General features: G+C 53.9%; 1 protein-coding gene across 10 annotated transcripts in view; it reads left to right on the forward strand.

Annotated features, from left to right (window-relative positions):
- CNTFR (ciliary neurotrophic factor receptor) overlaps positions 1–26,862 on the forward strand; it is a gene marked incomplete at its 3' end in the record, with an annotated part of 175,304 nt that overhangs the window by 112,429 nt on the left and 36,013 nt on the right. For all 10 annotated transcript variants that reach the window (XM_082784089.1, XM_082784081.1, XM_082784086.1 and 7 more), the window contains one exon: positions 12,592–12,822. In XM_082784089.1, the coding sequence (XP_082640215.1) occupies positions 12,592–12,822 (231 nt within the window). The remainder of the gene's footprint in view (positions 1–12,591; positions 12,823–26,862) is intronic.

The following is a 26,862-nucleotide window of genomic DNA, read 5'->3' on the forward strand; positions in this document are numbered from 1 at the left end:
GTTGTTTTCCACCCAAGTCTCTTGCTTTGGCAGAGAGTGAGCCCTGAATATTCAAGGAACAGCGCTGAACTCGATGTGACCATGGTTGGCGGGTTCTGGCCCTTAATTAATTAGCATTGATTGGACTTCACTTCCAACAGCGGAGGAGGGAGCTGCGGCTCAGGGAAGCAGCGAAGTGTTGCGATACAATCACCACGGCCATTTTCGTGCTGCCAGTCGGTGCTCTGCAGAAGTTGCATTGCTGCTGCGATGGCTGCAAGGGAGACAGAAAGGGAGCTCCCAGGAGAACAGAGATACCACGGGACTTTGACAGCTGGTGCTTCAAAATGAACATTTGTTTATACATAGACACAGGGTTTTGTTGTTGTTGTTGTTGTTGTTGTTTTCTTCTGGTTTATGGCATTGGCTTAGTTTGATTTAGACTTTGTGAAGGTGCTGCTCAAGTCCCATGTGTGGCAGCAGGGCCAGCGTCGTTGAATCCATCAGCCCACCAGGAGATTCACTCATCACAGCAGGGGTCCTCCTCTGCTCCCAGTTCCCCCAGTCTAAGCACAGCAGTGACCCCTGGGCAGCCCAGAAGTGCTATGTAGGATGTGCCTTGTCCCCCAGGAAATTTGGGGAAGGTTGGGCATTGGATCAATCTCTTGAGAAGGGAGGTGTTCCCAATCTCAGCAAGACAGCCAGAGGTCAGCCTCTCTCCCTCTTGGTGAGCCTGCCCTCCCTGAGAAGTTGTCCATCTCACTGCATGGTCTGGACACGTCTCGTCCACTGAGCCGTGCGAGTCCGTGTACTTCTCTAGCCGTTTTGTATTTCTTTCTCTGTGTTTTTCCAATTACATTCTTGGCAGCCCCAGAGAGACAGCTGTGGGTGTCTTTCTATTGATCCATGAGTAGGACTTTGTGATGTAAACCCAGGAGGAGAATTTCAGGATTTAAGTGGCGGATTTAATCCTGTTACAATGTTTATCCTGCCCTAAATCATAGCTTCAGAGTGAAGACCCCATAGTGAGAAACACCAAGAGTGGAGGCGCACATGGCAGCACTTTTAACCTGTCGTGTGATGCTTCGTGTCATAGACCCAGCGGTAAGCTCCTGCCATGAGCTTTGAGGAACAGTCTGGATGAAGCTCCTCTATCTCTTTGAAAATTAATTCAGATACCTGGAGCTAGGCAGCCCATCGTCTGTGAGTGGTGAGACCCAGATCGTGGCTGGGTTGCAGCGATGAGGGCTGGTAGCCTTTGCATGGGTCGGAAGGAAACAGAGGGGCTTGGAGGGAGTGCGTGCAGACCTGTTCCCAGGTAGATATTGGGTCCTTGCAAACACCACCTCCCTTTAATTCGTGCTGTGGCCAGGACCTGCAGGTCCCAAGCATTTCCATGCACAAGCCATCACTGGGGTTCCCAGTGGGTTTATGTGCTAGGGACCCCTGGGTGCTGATGGGCTTCGTGCTGCCCAGCACACATGCACAGCTAGCAGTGCAGAGGTGGCCTAGTCAAACAATGTGAGTGTAGCACTGGGGATCAGTGGATGCAGGCTGTTTGTTAGGTGATTTAATTGTGTTTTCCTTCCTCTGGTGAGTTTGGACCATTTTTCTTAACTTGCTTAGCCCAGAGGAGCTTTTTCACATAACCAGTATTTATAGGAGGCTTTTTGCCTTGCTACTTCAGGGAGAATCACCAGTGTACGCTGTACTAGTGGCTTGTAGGGCTGAGGGCAGGACGTGTTGGCACCCTGGAGGTTCCAGATGGGTAAAGCAACACAGGCCCCAACGTGAGCTGTGCTTTGGATGTTCCCATGGTGTTGTTGTGCCAGGTGCCATCGGATCACAGAGGAGGAGGAAAATCAGAGTACGGCTCTACTTGCACATACTTGGGCCAGTCAGTTCATCTCCATTCGGGACTCGGGTTCCCGTCTGTAAGACACTGCTCTCATTTGTCTCATCTCCTTGAGTTGTCAGCTCATTAAGGCACCAGCCACCTCTCGCTGCCTGCCTGTCCCAGGGGTCTGCAGGCAGCGCCGCAGCCTGAGCAGTGAGGAGGAGCCCCCCGCACCCTGCCAGGGCATCCCCCTCGGGAGCTCTGACCTCGGGGGAGCCTTCTTTCCATTGGAAAATGAAGTGCCGTCAACGTCCAAATGTTTCACAAAATTGTATTTCACTGGCAGGGGAAAAAGAGGAATGGAAAGAGGGGAAGGGCTGCGGCATGTCTTTTTGGTGTTTTTCTGAAATGGTGTTTGACACTTCACTTTGAATTGACAACTCTCCCTCCTCCAAAAAGAGGGTTGTAAAGCCTTTTGTACAACACAGCAGGGGCAGTTTAAGAGACACGAAACCCTTTGGTTTCCTTCAGAAGGAATCAAGCCTTTTTTTTTTTTTAGGGAAAAAAAAAAAAAACTTTTGAGATTTTTTTTTCCAAAGTTAAGGCTTTTGCTCCAACAGGTCCTGAGGTGCATCTCTGCCTTATCCTGAGCCTTCCTGCACCATTCCTGAAACCTGGAACTGAGGGATGCTGTGAGCACTGAGCCTGGTGGAGCCTTTGAGCATCCCTCCGGCCCCATCACCCTGTGTGGGCTGCAGCCAGCCCGTGCTCTCCCACCACCGGGAGACGCAGCCTATTTTTTCTTTGCTTTAGAAAATAAACATGCATAGAGCCCAATGCTGCTGCGACCGGCCGGCGAGGGGTGTGACCAGCGGAGCTGAAAAGATTGTTTTCTATTCATGGCCTCCAGCATGAGGTAGCGAAAAAGCCATTTTCTGCCTGTGCGTGCATAGATTTGCATTGATCGAAGGCAGAGTTTCTGCCTCCCCGTGCCCTTTGGATCTGCTTTTGGACTTTTTCAGATCCTCCCTTCTCATGGAAGCAGCTGCTGCAAGCCTGTGCCCCGTGGACACACGCAGGCTCCTGCCCTGGGCTCTCCTGCAACTGCCACTCATTGCTTCCTCCTCCCTCCTCTTCCTCCCTCCTGACAGGCAGCCTCCCACAGCCGACTCATTTCAGAGATGTTTTTCACTGCTCGAGCCAAGATTTTTCTCTCCCCCATCACGCTTAGCTTCCCCCTCCCACTTCCGAACTATTTTTTTTTTTCAGCAATAAATAATTTCAGCGTGCTGAAGAAGCAGGAGAGCAAAGTCAGCGTTAGGCTACAACGAAATGCTCCATTTGTTCTGGGAGTCTTTCTCCCCATAGAAAGCTTTCCCTAGTGTTTAATTTTAAGGCATGTCATTATTATTATTTGTTCTCCTACTTTCCAGAAGAGATTCCCATATTTTTTCAGCTTGTCTGGAGATTTCCACATGCACACAAACTTTTCCTTTGGCTTTTCTTCCCTGCTTGCTTTCTTTTTGCCGGGGTTAAAAGCCCCAAGTCAGCAAGGTACTTAAACACATGCTGAAAGTTAAGAGCTCGCCTAAGTGCTTTGCTGACTTGGAGCCAAAGATATTTTCTCGAGCCCTTTAAATGCTTCAGAACCTGAATTCAAAACATTTTGCAGAAATTCCAGAATTCAAGGACCTTGTGCTAATAATAGTTGTAATTCAGTAGCGCCTTCATATAACTGCAGCTCTCTTCCTCCTAGACATCGTGAGCTTCTGTATACTTTTACTTGCAAAAAAAGTTTCCCTAAAATCTTCTACCACTTCAAACCCAAGGAGTTCTCCAGAGAGCCGGGCACGTTCATTTGTTTCACTCAATGAATGCTTTGGCATTTTAACTTTTGTTTTGCAACAAGACACTTGGATATTCCAAGCGTTGAAATATAGGGCGGAAAAAAAAAAAGGGCAATTAGTTCAAATCATGCTGAATGAATGTCTGCTCCTGAACTAACATTTGCTCATCATCCCAAACACAGAAGGAAAAAACAAACAAACAATCAAAACAACCCACCACCACCACGAAAAAAAGCCCAGCAACCACCAAGCTGAGGGCTGTGCAAAGCAGCAGCGGCGGTAATTGAAGGTTAGGAGGAGCTCTCAAAGGCAAGCTGAGCTCCCTGAAAGCAGCCCTGCTCTTCCCTTCGGAGAGATTAGTCAGAGGCATTGTAATAAAAGCTGTATGGAGAGGGAATAGCGGTGGGTAGATGAGCAGGAAAGGCTCTGCAGGGAAGGAGGTGTTTCCAGAAATGGAGAGGCGACCAGCATCAAACAGAAATTACAGCTCGGCTGTTTGGGGCTCTGCACAATGAATGCGGGGTCTCTGCCACCAGTCAGCTGCTGAGGCTGCTTGGAAATGGTTGCTTAATGGGGAGCATTTTTTAAAAGATTTTTAAAAAGTGTTCCAGACAGTGGTGCTTAGGGGCAGCAGCACGTGAGCAGGGCCAGGCAGGAGGTCACGTTTCTCCGAGGGGCTGCATGTACCCTCCTCTTGAAAGCAGCTGGTGCTGCTGCTAGGAATGGGAAACCGAGATGAAAAGTCCCCGTTTAATCGTAACCTAATCTTTCCAGGGGATAACTCTGCATGTGCTTCTTCATTGTGTTTTGCAATCGTCTGTGTGCACATCTGCACGAGCTGCCTTGCAGAGCCTCTGGCTGCCCCACAGCAGCAGGCACTTGCAGTTTCCTCTTGCCTCATGCAATACAAAGGTGTGCACCTCACCTTCACCTCTCTGGGGGCAGCAGGGCACTTTCCAGCACACCATGGAGGTGACTTGTGGCCATTTTTCACCGTGGGAGGGCTGCACCCAGAAGATGCTCCTCGTGACTGCTGAGTACAGCTCAGCACGCGCTGCTCGTCGCTCCCTCACTTGGCTTTGCTTTAGGGTCTTTCGGAGTGAAAGGCATGAAATGCAAATGTAATATCTTGTTATTACACTGGCAAATCCTGAGGCCTTGGCTTAATTGTTAATACAGCCCCTGATGGGCAGAGTAGATTGTTGCTTTATTATTAATATTGCTTTGAAATCAGCTAGGCTACGGGAGTACAAGTGTTGCTCAGAGATGTGAGAGATGGTGACTGAATCAAAAAAAAAAAAAAAAAAAAAAAAAGGAAAAAGACTTGCAAAAATGCCTTGCTTCTTATTGCCATCTATTCTTCCCCATGTGCACCTGCATCTCAGCTCCTCTGTTATCCCACGGCCAAGAACACAAGGGGAAGCCTTGGTGCTGGTGCAGGGTGAAGGAATTCTTCTTTTGAGTAGAAACAAGTTCTGGGGTCTCTCCTCCAGTGGGTATCTGGATGGAGGGAGAAGTGCTGCTGTTCCTCCTGGGGGTTTCCAGGGACATCACAGGGAACTTTTCCTTTCCAAGGTAGCTCCCATTTCACTGCCTTCACCCCAGCTGCTGGCAGGCACTGCTGAGCTCTGCTGTGCTGGAGGACATATCGTGACAGCAAGGTGACAAACCAGGGGATGGCCACAGGGTACCCCCGCATCTTGATGCTGCAGATCACCTCCCTGCTTCGATTCCTGAATTAATCCGGTGTGCTGCCTTTGAGTCCTGGCCCCGAGCACAAGTTGTGCCCTGTGCCTTGTCCCTTCAGGGGCTATGCCGTGAGGAGGAGGCTTAGCCTCCTGTACCTGCGGTTGAGGAAGTGGAGGAGTTTTTCAAGCTCGGGCCACAGAAGTTCACGTGTTAAGTTGCAGCGGTCCCAGCTTCAAGCCCAGCTGCTGCCGATCCACCCAGGGGTGTGAGCGTTGCATCAGTCAGCGACAAGCCACTGGCCTACAGCAGGCAAAGCCCACGCCAACAGACAGACAGAAAGAGCCTGAGGGGCTGAATTTTAGAGCTATTAAATGATTAAATGCAAAAAAAAAAAAAAAAGTTAATTTAACATCGCGGTTGTGATTTTACACACCCGAGAGCCTGGAAATTGAGAGCTGTGCTTCTCACACAGGGATCGTAACTTGGCACTGCGCAGATTGTACAGTATGTAAAATTAGACCGGAGAAATAGTAAATATGCTGCAGGGACCAATACTGTCTTGGCAGAAGGAGGATGGACTGAGTGGGACCCAACAGGTCTTTTACGCCTCTGACTTCCATAGTTGTGTGCTAATAATAACAAAATCTTGCCCATAACTCTGTGCTAATAATAACAAAATCTTGCCCAATGCCTGATGCTAACCCACAGCCCTGAGCAGGGCCATGCAGGAGCAGGGCTGTGCTGCTGTGCTCGGAGGGAGGTTTTTGTTTGAGGATGATGGGCACTGGCCAGAAGTGATGGGGAGGAAGGCAGCTCGTGGTGCAGGGTGCCTGACGTCTCTATCTGCCTCTGCCCCCTCCCCATGCCTGGTAGATGCAGGCGTCTCGGCGCTGCTGCGGAACCGCAATGGGCTTTTCTTGCATTTTACGGCTGTGATTTGGGCACCTAATTCCGAATCTTATCGATTTCCTCCTAAATGGTGCTGAAAAGCCTGATCTAAGCACTCTTTTGTGGCCTAAGTTATTTGTCCTGTCGGCATGAAAAAGCAGGAGCAGAAAACAAGCCCGTAATTCACCCGCAGTGCTAACTCCAGTCACCTGGCAGCGAAGGGCGAAGGCTCAAGCAAGCACAGCTTGGAGGTTATCAGTGGGATTTTTCCACCATGTGCTTGCTCTGTTTATTGCCATTCATCTCTCTCTGGCCCTTGAACACCTTCCTTTTCTTGCCATCCACTAATGTGTTGGGGCAGCTGCAGTGTAGATACAGGGGGCTGGGGGAGTTGCTGCTTCGCCAGGTGACTGCTCTGCCTCAGGACAAATCATCTCAGGGGGCACAGCTTTGCAAGAAAGCCAAATCTGCAAGGACAAGTCCAGCCTTAGGATGAAACCAGAGTCATAGCTCAGGCTGTCCGAGCAAGGAGGGTGTTTGGGATCCCAGGGCATGGGCATTTTTGGAACAGAAAAGCTAAGACATCCAAGGGAAGCTCCTACCAAGACCTCCTGCAGGAAAACAGATGAGCGCATGAGCTCAGGTCCCTTCCTGGGACGAGAGACCAAAGTCTCCTAGGAGAAAACAAAACAAAACAAAGCAAAGCAAAACAAAGCAAAGCAAAACAAAACAACAAGGTCACCAGCCCAACAGCATCCAGGCTTCCCATCCCTGCTCCAGGGCATATGGGCTCAGCAGGACAGAAGAGCAGGAGCAGCAGCAGCTCATCTTCTGGTCGTGCGCATGGCAACACAAAACCGTCAGTGCCAGAGAGGTGCAATCATTGCAGATGGGTACAGCAGCCTTAGCAGCCCTGGAAGAGCTCAGTCCCAGGCTTGTTTGTCCCTTGTGGCCAGGAACTATTTGGTGTCAGGGCAGCATGGTGCTGTACAGCGTGAGCTGGGCATGGTGGCAGGTGGGGACACGAGGTGGCCCTGGTAGAGAGCCTTCCTGCGAGGGGCAGTGCCCCTGGCATGCTCTGGGCTGGTGGGGTCGGGCAGGTCAGGAGAGGCTGCTTCCCAACAAAACCAGTCTCTGGTCTCCATCCTGCTCTTTCCAGATGGGCTTGGTGCTGGGTTTTCTCCCCAGTAGGGTGCTTGCTTGCTGCCCAGCTGTGTTTTGGGGGGAGCAGGCTCCTGCCACCGCCGAGCAGTGGTGGGATGTTGTTCTGGGTGTGCTGCTGGAGGAGAGCTCCCCTGAGGGCAGCTGGCTGTGCCACCCCTCACAGGAGAACATTTTGTGGTCACATCCAGGCCGAGGGAAGAGGCTCGCCTGCCCCAGAGCTGGCCAGGAGCCGACCACAGTGGAGAGAGAAAGTGCATCCTCTGCAATGCCCCTGAAGCAAAGCGAGATCTGCTTCCAGGCTATCGTGGAGTGATTGAGTACAAGTCCTTTAGCACCCATCTGTTATCTCTTAATTAAAGTTTCTTGCTAATTATTTTTTCTTGTCAAGAAAGCAAAGCTGCTGACTCCAGGGATTTACCAAAGTAGAGCAAACAAACGTGGGCTCCGCTTGCTGCAATTCTTCATTAATGGACAAAATTAACTTGGAACGGTCCATATCTTTGGCTACATCGATGACACTTAATTATGCCTGTTTCCTTACAAAGATGTATTTAGTTTTAAATCACTTGCGGAAGAACTGCCTCCTTAAGCATGAAATTCCTTCTTCTGGAAGGGAAGGTTTCTGCTGGCAACGAAAGCAGTGCAAGAGACCAAGCAGCACTGGAGGGAATGGACGTGAGGAGATCAAGGATGGGGTGCACTTCAGGAAGATGGTGTAGGGAAACCCTTTCCAGTGCTAGAGGCTGTTTCATCTCAAGAAAGGCAACCCCCAGGACCACAAAGCTACAGCTGGGAGCAGAGCCAACAGCACCCCTTGAGCAGGGTCAGTGATGCCCAGGCTGGCCAGCATGGGTGCTGGAGCACGAGAGAAGCTACGTGGTTGTGCCAGTTCCCTGGGAGACCCACAGCCAAAGGCCAGAGAGGGTCAGGAACATCTCTCTGATCCCGTTGGATCTCATTACAAGTCTCATTTACAGCGGGAAGTTGCAGGGTGTGAGACCTCGCTGCTCCATCTGCTTGGAGAGCTCTCAGCGTACCCCCGGCACTGTGTAAATATTAAATGTATAATTTATGAATGCATACACAGAGATCTAATTAGCTGCTCGGATTATTACTCATGGCCAAGCACACAGCTCTGGGCGAGAGGTACGTAGGCTAGTGGGGCGATACAGATACTTCAGGACAGATTCCTGCTGCAGAAGTGCTCCGTGTCCCATGGGGGAGAGGGGGACGTATCCTTTCTCGCTGCCTCAGTTTCCCCACCTGCAGATGAGAAGAGTGCAGGAGGGTGCAGAGCAGTTGTGCCCATTCCCAAAAATGCTTTGGTGCCTTCCTTTTGCTCACTCTGTGCTTACACCAGCAGCAGCCCCACAGTGAATGTGGACAGAGGCCCATGGGTGGGAGCAGTTGTTCCAGTGTGCAAATCACTGGGATGGTTTTGGCCCCCATGAGTGCTTGCAAGGGGCTGGCTTGGGATGGACCCTGGCACAAGGAGCCCCACTGGGGTGCTGGGGGGGGGTGGGAGCTGCAGAGGTTTCAGTGGTGCTGCCCTTGCAGGTCAAGAATCATTAAGAAGGGAAACGAGGAGGAAGTTTCAGCTGAGGAGCTCCAGCTGGGCAGGCTGGATTTGGGAAGCATTAAATGTGTTCCCATGGGAAAGGCTCTTGTTGCCCTCACCTGTCCCCACCCAAAAGCACTGCTGGTAGCTGCAGCTCAGGACAGGCAAAGGGAGGTGACACAGGGGGGGCAGTGGGGTGCCACACATCCACGTGGCTGGATGTGACATGGGGACCTGGCTCAGCCCCAGCGTGAGGGTCATTAAACCCATCTGGGGGAAATGCCTGCTCTGACACTGTGCTTTGGGTTTCTTCTTTGTCAGGAGCCTTAAGTCATTGCCCTGGGAAAGACTATTGCTTTCAAAGACCTGTCTTCCAGGAATGGCTCCCTGCGTCCTTCTGGATGCATGCCAGCGTGTTTGTGCTGTGTTTGAGGACCAACAGGAAATAATTCAAGGTGCCTTTTCCCCCTTCCCAGCCTAGCCCTGCCTCCCCAGCTACAGGCAAGCCCTCAGCTGCAGTCCTGAGAAGCAGAGCTGGGCACCCCGGAGCTTTCCCCTGCCCCAATCCTTCCCTGAATTGCTGCAGCAGGCATTTCTCCACGCACTGCTGGGTGATGTTGCATCTCCACAGTCTCTGCCCCGCAGGTGTGAGGGCAGGAGGGTCAATGGCCTTACAGGAACCAGCAGGAAAGGGCAAGGGAAAATCTATTCAAAGGAGTACCTTATGCAAGGGAAGAAATCAGAGCAGAACTGGAGTAAGATGCTGGGATCCATGCTTTAGGTCTGTTATCTACGTGGATCCATCTGCCCATCTGCCTAGTCATCTGTCAATCCATCCATCTGCCCAGCCATTTGAACAGCCAACCACCCCCTCCCCTGCTGCCATTCATTGATCCTTCCCTCCCTCTGCACACCCACCCACCCAGCCATCCCTCCATCCATCTGCCCATCCGTCCCTCCATCCACATACTGATCCAGCCAGCCTGCTGCTCAAATGTTAGTCCTCCATCCTCCATCCTCGTACGTTGCTCTGCATCCTCACATACGCTCATCCATCCATCCACTTCCATAGTCATCTATCCTTTCTTCTTCATACACTTCCCCCCATCCCAGCTGTGCCCAGCCAGCCAGCTATCCATCTGTCTGCAGGCACACACACTCGTTCATCTCCCCACTCATCCGTCTTCCAAATTTCCACCAATCTGCCCATTTATCTGGACCCAGTCCAGCTGCCCCTCCCCACAGACTCCTCAGCTGGGATGCTCTTCCTTCTTTCTTCCTGTCACTGGATGCTGTAAGCTCTTTTAAGGCACTCAAAACACTTTTAGCCAGTGTCTGAGATGATCCTGAGACATCTCAGCAGCATCTTACTACCTTCAGCCCATTTCCACTACTGTTCTCAGCATCCCCTTCCAGCAAGGACAGCATCCTCAAAGATATCATTTCCCTATCAGAAGTAGGTGTACTGACATGCAGCTGCTTGCCGGGGGTCTTCAGGAGGAATCCCTCAGGGCCAGCTTCATCCCAGGGCACTCTCCTTTGCAGATGGGCTCAGGCTGTGGACTTCTCCCTAAGGTGCAGGCATGGCTGGACCATACCACATCATGTAGCCCTTGGTCCCAGCTCTCAGCAGGACCCAGGAGCTGGAATCTAGAGTGAGAGAAAAGAGCAGGATGGGCACAGGGGTGCTTTTCTTATCTCTCCCCACTGTGGGCTTGCTGGGGCAGCTCGGTGTTTTACCACCCTTGGTTGATAGATTTGTTTAATCACGCTTTTCACCAAAATTCAGACATGCACAGCAACTGAAGTATGTGGGTTTTGGAAATGTCATTACACATTGTGCAGAAGAAGCACTTTATTTTCCTTGTTTCATTTGCTGCCCCTTAATTATTTTCTTAGGAGAAAGAGGAAGCAGTCCTTCTCTATTCATCCTCTCCATGTCATTCAGTGTTATTTAGGTGCCTGTTTAGGTGTTATCTAGGTCTCCAGCCAGTTGTCTCTTTATGGGGATGAAGAAATTGAGTCTGCCATGCCATCCCTTACAGAGGGGCTGTTTCTGACCTTTGCTTTTCCACATTTCCTTCTTCTGCTGATTTTTCATCTGAAAACTGTGCTCTTAATGACACGGGCATAGCATTGTGTGCGGCTTGTAGGGTCCAGCACTTTCTGTTTTGTTCTCAAGCCCTTGCTTAATAATTCCTATCATTGGGTTTGCATTTTTGATTGCCACCGAGCGGATGTTTTCAGGGAACTGAGTGTGACACTCCAAGATGTGTTTCCATGGAGGCTGCAGCTAATTTGGAGCCGTGACTGCAGGGACAGCAAGGCAAACAAGCCCTTCCTCACCCCATGTGTCCCTGCGTGTTTATCGATACAGAGCTGGTCTGTACCGTGACACCCTTCTGTATCACTTTTGCCCCCAGCTTTAATTTTGCTGCCCTTACAGCCTCGGCTGCCTCCTCTCACTGCCATGCCCCCCTCTTCCACATGAGTTACAGCATGCTGGGCAGCTCCGGCCCAGCTCTGATCTCTGTCAAACCTCACCGGTGACGTCTTCCTCTGCCAAGCCTGACCGCCTCCTCTCACCTTTGGTCTCCTGACCTTTAGCTGCTATAAATCCCTGCGAGGACCCTCCTTGTTTTTCTGGGCTGCTTCGTTTCCTTGGGAGCCTTTACTGATGCACCTTGTCAAAAGCATTTTGGAAACCTGGGACTGCTTTGGGAATCAAACACCCCTTGCCTGTGCACAAAGGCTTGATGAAGCCTTGAGGGAGATGCTCACCCCCTGCTCACGCCCTGTCCTGCTTCACCCTGCATCATGCACACACACGTACGGTTTTATTCTTGCCACACGCGGCTCAGCACAGCCCGTGTAGCAACACGGGAAAGATTCAATTGCCAAGCATCATTAATGAATGTCAGCTCGAACTCCTGTCCAGAAACCTGAGAAAATTCAATTAGGCAGCTGGTGCCCAATGAGCTGTACTGCCCCACTCACGAGATGCTAAATCAAACAGCTCAGCAAGGCATCATGTTATTGTAGCGAGAGAAGAAAAACCAAGCAGGGAGATAAACAGCATAGCGTGCGCCAAGCAGCTGCCCCTCTCCAAAGTGTGGCACAGGTAGGCTGCGATCCTCCCACCTCATTTCCTAGGCAGGGAGCTGCAAGGGCAGCTGCCCACTTCCCACCTCCGCTAGGAAATAAAGTTTGCTGGTATCACGTCCTGGGGTCTGTCACCTCTCTCCCCTGGGAATTTGTGATGTGTGTGCTTGATTTGCCTCCTGCAGCAAGCCTTGTGGATGCAGGAGTGGCAATGACTTAGTGGTGTGAGCAGCAGGCTATGCTGTGGGGCGTTTGGCTGATGAGCCATACGTGTGGCCCTGATGTGTCTCCTCCAAGGTAAAGGTTGGGGGAAAGCATCCTATGAGATAGATGTGGTTTGTTATCTGGTCTAAGGTCACAGTAAACCACTGTTAGGGTCAGGAGGAGAACATGTGCTTCCTTGAGCATCGTGTCTGTCCATGGCTCAGTCCTTCCCTCGCTTGCTGTACAAGTTACGGTAAGATCCTATTTCCAAGGCAGCCCAGGGCTCCGAGCTCACCTGCTTTTCTCTTCTCCCCCCTCCACAGACAGCCACATCCAGTATGAGCGGGTAGGTGCGGACGTGACCATGAAGTGTGGCTCCATGGACTGGGATGCGGCCGTGACCTGGACGGCCAACGGCACCGACATCGACGACTCCCACCTGAACGGCTCGTACCTGATCCTGAAGAACGTGGACCTGACGCAGAGCGGCCAGTACTCCTGCTACGAGGGCTCCTCCTGGCACCTCAAGTACCAGACCTACCTGCGGGTGGGAAGTGAGTACCCTGGTGTGTGACATTGTGGGGACGGGGGGACAGAGCCATGCTGTCTCTTGAGCCAGAGCAAGCTGCCCGTGACATACAAACCCCAGCAGCAGGATGCTGGAATTAGCCCATTCTGCCACAAACTTTGAGTCAAAGATGGTAACGATGCCCCTCGAACAGTTTGGGAAGGGATGTTGCTTCTCCAGCAACATGGTGCAGCAGGAGGGGCAACGGCTGCAAGTAGAAAAGGTCAGAGTTGAGCCCTCTTTTAGGGCAGCCAGGGAGGAAGATTGCTGGCCGTGGTTACTGCAGTGTGTTTCTATCAGAGGAACAGCCAAAAAGTGGTGGAGGCTGCTGTGTGTTTGCAGGAGAGCCCGTGCACGGCTGCGGTGGAGGCCAGCTGCACGTTTCACAGGATTTTGCTTATCTTAAGTGAGAGATGTGCTGATTCACAGGTCTCATCGTGGGAGATAAGAGCTGTGCTATATTTCACACCGCCCTGATAGCTGATAGCAGCTGTGTGTTCCGTGGGCTGCTGTGTTTGTACAGCTGAGAGCAACTGTGGGTTTCGCGCTTGTAACCGAGAGCCGGGGGTGCCAGGAGCACCAGCTGGCAGTGAGCTGAGGCTGCCACGGAGGATGCTGCAAGGCACGAGCCAGAAGCCCCCCAGGGATGTGCTGGCCATCCCCAGGTCCCCATTTCTCTGCTCCCTGTCTCACCTTCAGCACCATGCAGGTGCATTTCTATCACAGCGGGGTCAGGCGGAGGGGCTGCATAAGCCTGTGATGCTGCAGGGCATCAATCTCACGGTACCAGATACTGCTGGGAGGGATGTTGGCATGTGGGCCAAGGGGAAGAGGTGCTGGACAAAGCTGGAAATCAACGAGAAAAACAAGCGAGGGCAGAGTGGGCTGCCTAGGGCATGAGGATGGAGGAGGTAGCAGGGTTGGGAGTGTGGCAATGAATGGTGTGTCGCTGGTAAGCGTGTGGTCAGCGACCCCTTGGCTGTGTTATCGGGGCGAGGAGGTGTTCAGAACCCAGGGGCACAGCAGGCCGTGCCTGCAAACACCCTGCAAAATGAACAGGGGCTGCAGCCCACATCTGTAGGACACGAGGAGAAGGGGGGTCTGTGGTCCAGCTGTCTCCTTTGCAGCCGTGGCATCACCGTGACTTCGCCATGGCTCTTGCCTCTGCTAAACTCCTCGCTTAGAGCAATCCCTGTCAATCCGCTTGGGCACCCATGGGAATTGCTTGGCATTAGAGCCAAAATCCCGCTGATTTCCTATTGCTGCGTGTTCCTGGCCAGTGCCTGCTCCAGCCCCACCGGGCACTGAGCAGCTGAGGGGCACGCTCAGACACCACGGGGGCTGCAAGCAGTAAATAAATAAGCGAGTGCCCAGTGTTGATAATGCAATTAATTATGCAAGGAACTAATCAGGTGAGATGCTTTTAGTGGTAATTAATTTAATTGCCTGGATTTTAATTTAATGTTCTCTGCGAGGTTTCTTTTCGCAGCACTGCTGCTGCCCCTGGCCCCTGCCTGCTCCCCGCACTTCCCTGCCTCTCTGGAGGTGGTCAATGCCCCGAGGTGAGCGGGATGCTGTGGAGGAGTGGGTTTGGGAGCATCCCTGGTGGGAGGTGTGCAGCACCCAGTGGCAGCTGGTGGCAGTGGGGATGTTTGCTGTGTTCGGCTGGGCACGGGCGAGCAGGGTGAGTGCACATGAAGGCTGCAGAGGAAAACCTGTGGTTTGAGGATCTTGGACTCGTTTCACTTAAATTGGGCAGGGAGTTAAGTGAAAACAGGCCTGTGGCTGCACTTTCCCATCTCAGCAGGGCAAAGCAGCAAAACGAGAAGACGGAAGGGCTGGGGGCTGCGTGCAAAGAGGTCTCGCTAAATAAAAAGCACTACCTGGAGCGTGCATCCCGAGCAAGGCAGGGAGGGGGGAAACGGGCAGACAATCATAAGGAGACATCAGAGAGCAGAGGAGGAGCAGGAGAGGTGTCAGTTAGCAAATCTAGCTCTGTCTCGGGGTTCAGAGAGTGCAGGGATGAAGGGAGAACTGCCAGGAGTCAAGCTGAGTGGGACCTTACAGAGGAAGCTCAAGCAGGGTTAGCTGTATGCGTAAAGAGAAAGCAAGGAGAGAAGAGATGAGCTGTGCAGCCGGGCTGGAGGGGAGATGAAACGTAACGGGGGCAGCTCCCAGCCCTGTCTGAGCCCCTCCAGGTCTAGCTGGTGATACTGGGGGAGATGGAGGAGGATAAAACCTGAAGGCGGCCCTCTGCTGTGCAAGCAAGCTCAAAGAAAAGGGTGTGCTGAAGTCCACCTCATCCCCAGGTAAGGAGATTTTAGTTCATTAGCCAGGCTCATTAGCGACCGAGGGCTCACTGGTGGTACCCAGGAATGTGGGGAGAGGCAGCGTGCCTCCTGTGCTTGAGAAAAGGAAAAATCCCCATCAGACAGCCTGACCCCCCTGTGCCCCGCAGTGCTCTCAGAAGAAAGAACAATTAAAGATGTGGAGACAAATGGAAAATGGGAGAAAATATAACGGGAGCTTGCCAGCGATATATCACACCAGATTAACCTGATAGCTCTCTTTGATAAGGGAACTGATTTTCTAGGTCCAGAAATGTGGTCGATGTAATCTGTCTTGACTTCAGTGAAGTATTTGCTATGATGCCACATGGGAAATTATGAGTTAAACCAGAGAAAATGTGGATTAGTATGGGAGTTGGAACACGGCTTAGGAAATGGCTAAAGGGGATCAGATTGTGCTGAAAGGGGAGCTGCTGGGAGGGATGGGGGAGCTCCGGCATGAGGCTCAGACCGCTCTCCGATGTGTTTTCCACAGTGGCTCTGGCCCAGGAGGAGGGAGCCGGGGTGGGACGTGCTGGTGGCTGTAGGGTGACCCTGGGGTTTCTGGGGTGGGGGTTTCACCGTGGAAGGACTGGGATGCAGCACACTGGGGCAAAAAAAAAAAAAAAAAAAAAAAAAACACACCACAAAATGCATGGAGGTGGCTCATTGATGCACTTCAACAGGCGGGCAGAAGGACATGAGGGGCTCAGATGTTCCTCAGGGGAGGTTTTGATGCCCAGGTGTAAATCATGGGGGACGTGGCCAGGAGCTCAGCAGCACTCAGGGGAGCGTGTATGGCCATGTGTAGCCATGCTATCCCCTTCCCTGCAGAGATGGGGACACAGCAGTGGGGACAGCGTGCATCCAGGGACGGGATGGCTGGGGGATGGAGATCCCACCTGGGAGAGGAGGAAGGGCCCATAGGCGTGCTTGTCCCTGGGAGTCCCAGGTTACCCATCTCCTGCATGCAAAGCACCCTGGCACAAAATGCCCGGGGGCACTTCTGCAGGGCAGTCTGTTCCAGAGGGCTTTGAGCAGCCATGTGTTGCTCTGAAACCTGTCCTCAAGTGAGCAGCAGAGCATGAGGTGAGCCATAGGAGGGCAACCAGAATGCACCGTGCATATCTCCAGCAGATTGTCCACCCCATAGCCTGGAGCACGGGGGCTGTCCGAGCAGTAGGAGATGGGGCTGGGGGTTTTGCACGCCTGGGCTGAGCTCCGGGCACCGGGCTCCCGGCTGCCCCCAGCGCCGCAGCTCGGCGTTTGGAAACGCGCGGCCCGAGGGCCTGGGGATGGATGTAACAAAGACGTTGGGAAATAATGTGCTCTTGAGGTTTGGCACACGGCTCCGTGCATTACAGAATGTTATAAAAATACTGCTAATGGGCCAGAGAGGAGTGGAAACGCGCGGCGGAGAGGCTGCCAGAAGCCGGAGAGCGCACATGGGAGCGGGGAGGCCTTGTGTGCAAGCAGGGGAGGGAGGCAGCCAGCCGGGCGGGCGTCCGTCCTTCCGCTCCCATCCTCCCATCCCTTTCTAACCTGCTTATCTTCATCCTCTGCCCGCCCACCTCCTGGCATTTGCACCTCTCCTCTTGCCCCTCTGCCCTGTGCCGGGATGCCCGGGCGCTGCTGGCCGTGCTGCTCGCCCCATCGCTGCCAAATTTCTGGTGGCAGGGATGCAAGTTGGGATGCAGGCTGTGAGGTGGCCATGGGATGGGGATGCAGGGCCAGGTGCCACCCTAAATGCTGCCCATGGTGGAGGGAGGTGGGCTGGCAGCGGGCGAGCAGGGTCCGGGCTGGCCTCCTTCCTCCCGTGTCTGTCACTGCAGTGGCTGGCGAGAGAAAGGGAAAAAACATGCGGTTTGACAGAAAACGACATGGAAAAACAACCAAATTAACAGAAAAACAAACAAAGCAAAACCAGAGGGGGGGCAGGAGGGGGGAAGGGGCAAAGCAACAGAAACCACATGTGAGCAGGGAGGCCGGGAGAGCCCGAGTGCGTTCTCTGGCCTGATTAGCAAGCGATCAAACATCGGCCACTAATAAATAATCAGAGCCTCCCTTCTCTCTGCCTTAGAAGTCCCTTTCCTCCCAGCTGGGCTCCAGCTGCGACCGGAGGGTCGGACTGCAGTTCGCATCTTCTTTTTTTATTTTTTTTTTAAATAGCTTTTTTTTTTTTTTTTTTTTTTTCTTTTTCACCCATCCAATCTGAAGAAACAAAGAAGGTAACAAGCTCACAATTTAAGACATCCAGCTCCAGCTCCCCAGACAGCTGCGGGCCAGAGCACCAGGCAGGTGTGAGCATCCCGTGATGCGAGGCGGCTGTCTGTCTGGAGTCCTCCTTGGGTTGATTTGGTGTGAAAAACCACACATGGGCAATGCTTACATGCTGGTTTGGAAGGACAGAGGTTGGGCTGCCCCAGCAGCCGGCGGTGAGGGTGCGTGTGCCCAGCAGCAGCGCATCCACAGGCTCCCCCGTTGCTCCTGCTGCTGGTGGGGATGCAGAAAGCAAAGAGCGGGCCCAGGCAAAGTGTGTGCAGAGACTTTCTTGCTTGTGTCCAGCAATCTGTGATGCAGCGATTGTTTTTTTTAAAACCTTTCTGATGGATTTTTCCCCCATGAACTTATCCAATCCTTTCCCGCGGCCATGTAAACTGAGGCTATTTCGAGAGCAGCAAGTTAAACATGGTGGCGGCTGTTCCTGGGCACCGGGGCCAGCTGGCAGCAGCAGCACTCTCCCGTAGGATCCATCCCTCTTGCCCTCCAAAACAGCTATCCGCATCCCTTCTGCCCCTTGGGGACAGCCCTGTCCAAGGTCACCTTCTCAGCTATGCCCAGGGAGTATCTGGGGCAGAAATACATGAAACTGGACCAAAACCATGCTGGGTTTTGGAGCTAATAAATTTAGATAGATGGTGCTAATAAATTAAAGAGTGTGGCTGCTGAGATTCCAGCATCAGGAGATACACCCTGAAGCTGTCAGGTTTATAGCTGTGGATTTTTGCACTGCGGCACTGGAAGAGACACAAGTGGAGTGACCCTGGGGGTCCTCTTGGGCAAGCATTACCCACAGCTCCCCAGAGAGCCCTGGGCAAGGGACCATCAGACAGGGTTGACTGAGTTGCAGGAGTGTCTCGTTAATTGAAATTCAGCTTTATTTCATGGGTCGTGCAGGCTCTCTGCACGCCGCTTTGCCACGCTGAGGTTTGTTTGCGGCTAAGGAAACTCAGGGGATGAACTTTGCTGCCCATGCCCTGATTTCGGGTCTTGGCCCGGCTGGGAGCTGGAAAGGCATGCTGGGTAATGATATGCAAATTGCCATCCCAGCTTTTTAAGGAGCAGGCCAAAATCACCCCACCAAAAAGCCCAACCACGCTCCCAAATGCAATTAGTCCTAATCGAATTAGGAGCCGGAGTAGAAAAACAAACACGTTTGAAGGCAGCGGGCAACCTCTCTGCCGTGGCCCCGTGGGAGAGGCTGGGCAAAAACCGTGCCTGCTGGCTGTGGGTGCACACACACACACACACATGCACACTTGCACGCTCGCACCCACGCGTGCACGCACCCACACCCCGCTGCCTTCCTCCCGTCCTTCCCCTCGCCGGGCTCGGCAGCCTGCCCAGCTGCAGCATAGCAGAGTGATGCTTCCTTGGCTCGCCGCGTAAAATACGATAATCTGGGGCAGCCGGTGTCAGAAACAATAAAAATATCCCCTCTCCCATCCTTGCGGCCCCCCTGCGCACATGGGGGAGCTGGGGGCGGTGGGGCTCGGCACGAGCGGAGCGGCACGTGGCATTTATTAGGTGTCGGTGCGCGGGCTCGCAGCGCCCTGGGGCAGAGCACAGCCAGGAGGTGCTGGGGCCGGTGTGTCCCCGGGGCCTGGAGGGACCTGGCCCCGTGCTTGGACTGCAGTGACCGATGAGCTCATGGCCGGCCGGCTGCCCTGGAGAGCTGCGCCCTCGGCCGGAGTCACAGCAGGAGCAGCCCGTGGCATGAGGGCAGCGAGAAGCCGGCGCTTCTCCTGGGACCTCGTAGCGCTGCGTCATGTTGCTGGAGCCCAGAGCCTGGCTTTGGATATTTCTCTGCCCGTTTCTGATCCTAACCCGCTTGTCCCACCCAGCACCCCTTTCTCCTGGGATGGGGTGGGAGGAGAAGAGAAGGAAGAGATCTGGGGCTCAGCAGCGTGCAGGGACACCCGTCCTGTCCCCTCACGGCACAAGCACCGAAGGCTGCACGCAGCGTGGTCTCAGCATGCCATCGTCCCATGTAGGAAGGATGGCAGTGCAGCCTCCTCATCTCTTCCGAGGTTTGTTTATCCTTGGTAAGATAACAAAAACAGCCTAGTAATTAGCAAAGCCCAAGGCCAGTCTAAACAGCTTCCCACAGCCCCTGCTCCCCCGTGCCAGGAATTAGGGATGTGTGGTGCAGCAGGGCTGAAGCATCCTGACGCCTTGGCCAAGGGACAGAGGCTGCAGGCTGGGGACATGCATGCCGGGGGGACACGCACTTGAGGCACAAGGCTCTGCTTATGCTGGACTCCACGCTGGGAAGGATTTAATCTCGGCTGCTCTTAAGTGCCCCTTGTCAAAATATTTAGTGCGAGCTTCCTGCCGCCTGCCCGCGGTGGTTCCCCAGCTCTGGGTGGTGATGGAAGGGAGGGACAGGGGCACAGCCACCTCCTGTCCCCACAGCCACAGGGTATGGCTGCACAGACCCGGGTGGTGGTGGGCATCCACTGGGGGATGTCTCCAGAGGCACAAAGACCCCGTGGTGGGGACCCTTTTCCTTCCCCACAGCCCCATCCCTCCTGCTTGGCAGGAGGAGGGATAACCATGCTACTGAACCAATCCCAGAGGAGGAAAGGTGGCATTAAATCCTCATTTTCCCCAGCTCCCAGTGCTTCTCCATCCCTCCCCAAATTTGCTGGTGGCAGCTGGGAACCCAGGTGAGGCCTGGGCACACGGAGAGATCCCAGCTGAGACCCCGCAGGGGCTCGGGGCAGGCGCAGGCAGCACCCAGTGTACTTCAGCGTGAAAGACATTGTCATTAGCTATGGTTTCCCGAGCTGGTGAGTCTGCTGTAAATAATTTAAAAGACTAAATGTGCACTAACAGCATGTCCGTGTGGTCAGGGAGGGGAGGAGAGGAGAGGGAAGAGAGTCTTGGGTCTGGAAAGCAGAGAAGAGAGTAAAGTGAGATTATTTTCCTCCTGCTAGCAAGACGGGGTGGTGTCTCCCCCCAGGAAAAGGAGTCAGAGGGTTCCCATGCCCGATGGATCCCTTCTCTCCCAATCCCCTCCCGAGCTGTCAGCATCGGTACCAGAGGCAACTGCAGGACAATTTCCAGTTGCTCTTGCTCCAAGCACTTTAATGCTGTTTAAACAATTACGCAGTTGATAAATTTTGACAAGAAGAGATAGAAATAGCCTGGGAGAGCCACGCAGTAGAAATGCTCTAAACAGATGTCCCTTTTCTCCCCCTCCTCTGCTCCCTGGGGGTCTTTATCGCTTGCTGCCAACTAAACAAGACAGTGTTTGCTTGAGCTGGGATGGTGCGGGTGGGGGGAGCAGAATGCCTTATTAAAATGGTTTATGATATTGTCCCTGGGGTGACGGCTGCTTGTTTTTTCTCCAGAATGGTCTCCTCTGCACCGACGGGAGCTGTGCACGGCCTGCCGAGCGCAGGATGTGGATAACATCGTGCTGTTTGTCCCTCTCCCCTCTGGCACACTGGGTACCAGATTGGCAGCCTGACAGCCAGTGGTTCAGGGGCCATTAGTCCCGTCCCAGAGACGGGAGGACAAATGTGACAAAGTGACCACAAAAACAGGGCAGGACGGGAGTCAGGTCTGAAAGGGAAGCTTGGTTTGCACAGCTGAGCTCAGGTGTGTAGGGAGAGGAGAGGGATGCTCCAAAGGCAACCTTTGGAGGCTGTCTCCAAAGGCCAGGAGATTGCTCAGCTGTGCCACCAACACAGATCTGTGCCAGGAAACTGTGAGGATCCTGAGCTGAGTCCTTGGTGCAGTTTTGCTCACTGCAGCTGAAGTTGCAGCTCGTGTCAGGCTGCCTTGGCAGAGCACTCCTGACCCTGCCTATTTTCCTTGCTCCATCCTGTGCACGAGCACACAGCATCCCACGTGTGCATAGCACCAGGCACAGCTCCTGGGAACGGGGACAGGGAGAGGTGGAGATGTCCATCAGAGCAGATTGGGCAGTGTTGTCGCAGGTCTCAGGGTGCCTTCCTTCCTCCAGGAAGCTGGGGCTGGCTGTGTCCTGTGTGTCCTGGGGTGTGTGTCTACACATGGCCGTGATGCTCCAGCTCAGTTGTGTGCAGTGCCCACAGGGATGTGCTTGCCTCCAGTGCAGGATTTGCCTCCGCCTTGAGTTCAGATGCCAGCCACTTGTCCCTCCATCCCTGACTTCCTTGAGTCTCCAGCCAGGTGCAATCACCCAGCAAAGCCTGCTGTTATATTTGCAGGGGATGCTCTGCACAGCACAGGCCCAGCTGCAAGAAGCCCTGCGAGGGGTGGCCTCTGGCTCACGGGCAGGGTGGCACGAGGGTCCCAGAGGCAGGGGCTGGCCCCTTTTCAAGGCGCTATTGAGTGCGTGGGTGGTGTTCGTGCTGGACTGGCTCCCTGCAGGAGGGAGCCCACCGGGGCTCTCAGCACAGCTGCTGATCTGCTGCTCTCGCACAGAGGCAGGTCTCCAAATCATCTGCAGCTCCAGCCTGCACGGGCTCCAACACAAACAGCCCGGGCACAGGTGCGTGGGGTTTCCTCCAGCTTTGCTTTGGAGCACAGCCCCGCACGGGGCTCCCCAGCCTGCCCAAGGCGAGCACCTGCAGTGAGCAGAGCGCACTGGGGCAGGGTGCACGCTGCAGGAATCTGCTCCACATTTCATCCCCCTGCACGACCACAGCTATTTTTCCCCAAGGAAAATGCAGTGTGCTGGCAGAAAGGGGGTTTCCCTGCTGGGGTAAGATGCACCGAAGTGGGGCGAGCTGCCTTGTGTTGCCTCTGCTGTGTCTGCAGCAGGGAGACAGAACTGCACGCACGGGGAGGGAGGATTTTCTGTCCCTCCAGTTGACCTGCTGCACCAGACATAATGGTGAAATCAAGTCCCAGATCAGGTCACTGCTTCAACGTCACTGCTTTCCCTTCCCTTGCTGCCCCACCTCCTTCTGCCTGGGCTTCAGGGGCAAGCAGAGCAGCTGCCCAGGCTGGAGGGGTTGGGAGGACTCTGCTGCCACACACCCCAGGGCTTAATTAGGAGAAAGAAAGCAAAATTGCATAGGGCAAGGAAGATACCTCCTTTGTGAGAGTGCTAGGATGGATGCAGCCCAAACTGTGGGCTTGCACTGGGACAGATTGGGCAGAAAGACCAGTCTGGGGCTGCATTTGGAGCCAAGGGTGAGCCAACTCTACCAAATGCTGCCTATATTCAAGGAGGAGGCAATTTTACCTCACTGCAGATCAGACCCAGGACATTATTGCAGTGCTTTGCAATCACACTAGATGATCTTTGAAGGTTCCCTTCTGACTGAACTATTTTATCCCATTCTAATCTGTTATGGGGTGAGTAATTTGAGAAGGACCTTGGAAAATGAGAGAAAGTGCAGAAAGATGCAGAGGGAGCAGGGGGAACTACCATAAGGAGGAAGACTTAAAATAGTCTGCTCAGTGGCTTCAGAAGGAGCTGGAAACAAGCCCTGACTCCGGCTGGTAATTGCCTCCAACCGGAGAAGACACTGGGTGCTAAACTAGCAAGCAAAGCCATAACTAGAGCCAATGACTGGAAGCTGAGCGCAGCCACGTTCAAATTAGAAATGAAGCTCATATTTTTAATAGAAAAAATGATTAAGCATCGGAACAAACTGCCAAAAGCAGTGGTGGCTCCTCTGCTGCTTGTTATCTGCAGAGCAAGGCTGGCTGCCTCTCTGAAAGATGTCTCAGTCAAAGACGAGTTATTGGGCTCAGTGGAGGGGTAACGGTGGGATGTAATGGCCTGTGCAACCCAGGAGGTCAGGTGAGATGAACTAATTTTCTCCCGTGGCCTTCAAGCCTGTGAGTTAAGGAAGCTGCATGTCCCTGTCTTGCAGATTTAGCTTCACGGCCGATGTTTCTCCCGTTGGTGCCTCGATGATGTGACTCTGGGGTTTGGTGGTGCAGGGATGTTTGGAGGATGCTGCGCTCCCAGACACGGGATGGGGCTGACGTGCTGCCCCGGGTGAACAGTCTCTTCTGAGATAGCGGGTGCCTCTCCGAAGGAGGAGCTGACAGAGGACTTCAGATGAGGAGCCGGGCAGAGATAATGTGCCGTCAGACGGCGCTGGGAGGAAGCCGGGAGCGGCTCCCCATGAAGCTCAGCCCCTGCGTGCAGACAGGAGCTTGGCACAGTGTGCCCAGACGCACTTACCTCCTGGAACGGCTGGGCACAGCCTCGCAGCCCCCCCAGGAGGAGCTGCCTCCCTCCCAACTGGGATCTGGGTGGCACAAAGTGCTCAGCGAGCCCGGGGAGCTGCCGTGCCGATGGCACCGCCTTGAGCCCCAGTGCTTCCAGCACCCCAATTCAGTGTAAGGCAAGCCCTGAGGGTGCAGGGGGGCATCACAAAGGTGTAGGGTGAGAGTGGGGTTATTTGTCTGTTCTTCAAGCCCTCTGGCCCCTCCAGGAGGGAGAAGAGCTACGTGTCACCCAGAGGGAGCCATGCACCCTGCCGCACCACATCCTTGTGCAAAGCAGTGGAGGTGGTGCAGGGGGATGCAGCCCAAGGCAGAAGGGTTTAGTCCAGGGCAGCAAATTGAATCAGGACGCCCCCTGATTCAGCTGGGGATGTGCGGGGACCGGGCTGGCATTGCTTGTGGTGGTCTCACTGCCCCGGCAGCTTGCACAGGGTGCCGGGGACACAAGGAGAGGCAGATGCAGCCTGCTGCCGAGCATCGTTTCCCCTGCAAGGGAACGAAATCTGCAGGCAGGCGATGCGGGTGTAGCACTGGCAGCAGGAGCTGGCTCTCCTCGGGCTGGGAGGGGGCCGAGCCCTGGTCACCTCCCTCCCTGCAGCGCTCCCTGCTTTGCATGAAAGAGGCACTTTGATTGCTGACATCTGTAGACAATCAGATAAGAATTAGAGTTATTCCTCTCGGCGTAAATGGTATTTCTAATCTCATAATCCCTTAATATTGTTCTCACCAGGATGTGGCCACTGCTAATCCCTGAGAGTTTGTTCTCGGGCAGATTTCAGGCAGGACAGGGAGGTGCATGGAGGGGGGCTTAGCTGCCTTCCCCCCACCTCGAGGAGCACCCCCCGGGGTACACAGCAGGCAGGGAAGTGCTGGCCTGGCTGCAGCCCCTCCTGCCAGCCAGGAAACTGAGTCTGGGACTGAAGAACCCATGCAGGATTCCCAACCTGCATCCCTCTGTGGTGCTGCTGTGGGGGCTCTGGAGTGGTTTTGCCGCTTGGCTGCTTTCTGAAAGCAGAGGCTGATCCCCGAGGAGCAGCCTGGGGTCTCCGTTTATCTGCTGAAGAGGTGCAGCAAGGGCAGCATCCTCCTGCTGCAGGACTGCAAAGGCCAAGGCTAAAGGGTCAGCCGGGGGGGGGGGGGGGGGAAGTGCTTTGTAAGGATGCTGAGCCACGTTTCTCCCTCATTTTGCAACCTCCCTGTGCTAGACCTGTGTTTCCCTTGCCCATCCTTCCCCAGTACACCACGTGTGCCAAGCAGGACCCTGTGCTGGGGGTGTAGCCTCATTCCCTGTGGGTCAGAGGGTTCAGGGGGAGGCTTCCTACAGGAGCCCACCTTCCCTGGAAAGCACCATCCCCTCCATGTCCCTCTCCCAGCACCCCACTGGCCATGTTTGAGTGGGGTGCAGGGTACCGATGTCCCTCCTGCTGCCGGGCTGAAACCTCCCTGTCCATCACTCCCTGGCAGCCCCAAGCAGTATGTTACTATAGCTACACTTCTCCACGCTCAGATCTCCGTGGGGCTGAGGTCTCGCTGTCATTTCTGCGTGGCTGGAAGGAAAGGAGAGGGCTTAGCCTCGAGGTCGGGTGCTGCGGGCCGTGCCGTGGGGATGCTGTGATTGTAGACTCAGGTGCAGTGATGCAATTTGGCTGGGAGTCCCTCAATAGCTTGCAAACACCAAAACTCTGCGAGATCCCTGGGAAAAGAGCTGTGGATGGTGCTGGCTTGCAGTAAGACAGCATAACTCACCCTGATGCATTTCCCTTCTGCTCTCTGAAAGCTGATAAGGAGCTGGTGGGCACCCTCATTGCACTGAAATGACAATTTTAGGGGAGGGATTCCTGAAGGTTTTGCCCTCAGGGGAAAGAAGGAATGAACAGGTTTTGTAGTTCACTGTCATCTTTGGAAAATGCTCTAGAAGTCAGAGTCAGCTGAAAATTTTGGGTGAATCAGGAAGTTAGAGATTTAAGTACTTGGTTTCAAGGTTTCAATTGTTTTATTCTTGTTTGAAGAGGTTTGTGTTTTATGGAAATCAAAGTGAGCTCCGAATGGGAAAGCCCCGGAAACTTGGCCCTTCGCTTAAAATCACTAGGGGCACAAACAGTGCTGCTGCTGTGCCTCTGTTGGAAGCGAGCAAAGCAAGCAGCACAGACACGAGCGTGTGAAACCCTTTTGTGTGGCCGGATCCGGGCCGTTCCCTGCAGGAGGGTGTTTTGCTCCATTCCCTTTGGGGGTGTCCCCTGGGCTGCAAGTGGGCACTGCAGGAGCTGGGCAGGAGATGGGGGGATGAGCAAATAACCTCCCGGGCACCTTGGGGCTGGCGTGGTGCAGAGCTGCAGGGCAGGGCCCCAAGACAAAAGAGGTGGGAAGGAGAGGGTGTGCCAGAGGGCTGTGACAGCATCCCTTTATTTGGTGACCTCCAGAAGAGGAGTGTCCCTGGGCTGAGCAAGCAGAGACAGCCAGGCAGTGGTCCCACCAAGATTTCTTTTTGGGGGCAATGGGGAAAAATTTCAGTCCTGATGTTCCCCGTAGCAGCTGCTGGTATGTGGCCGCTGAGCCGGGGACCCGCTCCCCCCATCCGGCCATGCCTCGCTGGCTTATCATTTCCAATCCTATCAGAAACAAAACTGCTGCTGCTTAATGCTTCATTACAGGCTGTTATGTGTCTCCTGCACTGCCCAAGAGAGCAGCAAGGAGGGCTCTGACTCTATTTAATAACTGTTTCATGGTTCCTAATTGACAGATAAAAACGCTACTAACTCGGTTTCATCAAACATAATCTATGGGCAGGAGCGGCGCTGCCCTTCTGGAGGCCGGGTGGCAGTGTGAGTTTGGATCCATTATTTTGACATGGGAAATCCATAACGTGCTGATGTGCCACGGCGATGACGGGTTTATGCCTCGCTTTTTCCTCTGTTGGTTTTGGCTTTGACCAAGCTGGGGGAAGCCGGTGCTGCAGGCTCTGGGTCGGGGCAGAGCCAGGGGCTATGCCCAGCATCATGCTTTTGCACCATGTCCCGGGGACCCAGGGCTGTGTCATTTCTCCCAGCAGGTCCCCAGCCCCAGGACTGTCCCCCTGAGGCTGTCACACTGAGCCGTGCTTGTACCAGGGAAGGAGCTGCCAAACCTTCCACCTCTGATAGGAAAGCAGCCTCACTTGCTCAGATGAATGAGGAAGGGATTTGTTCTTGTAAATTCAGAGATGTCGGGAAAACAGGATGTTTCTCCAGCGCTGCATGTTT

The sequence above is a fragment of the Aythya marila genome (genome assembly GCF_965140915.1).
Source record: "Aythya marila genome assembly, chromosome: Z".
Lineage (NCBI taxonomy): Eukaryota > Metazoa > Chordata > Aves > Anseriformes > Anatidae > Aythya > Aythya marila.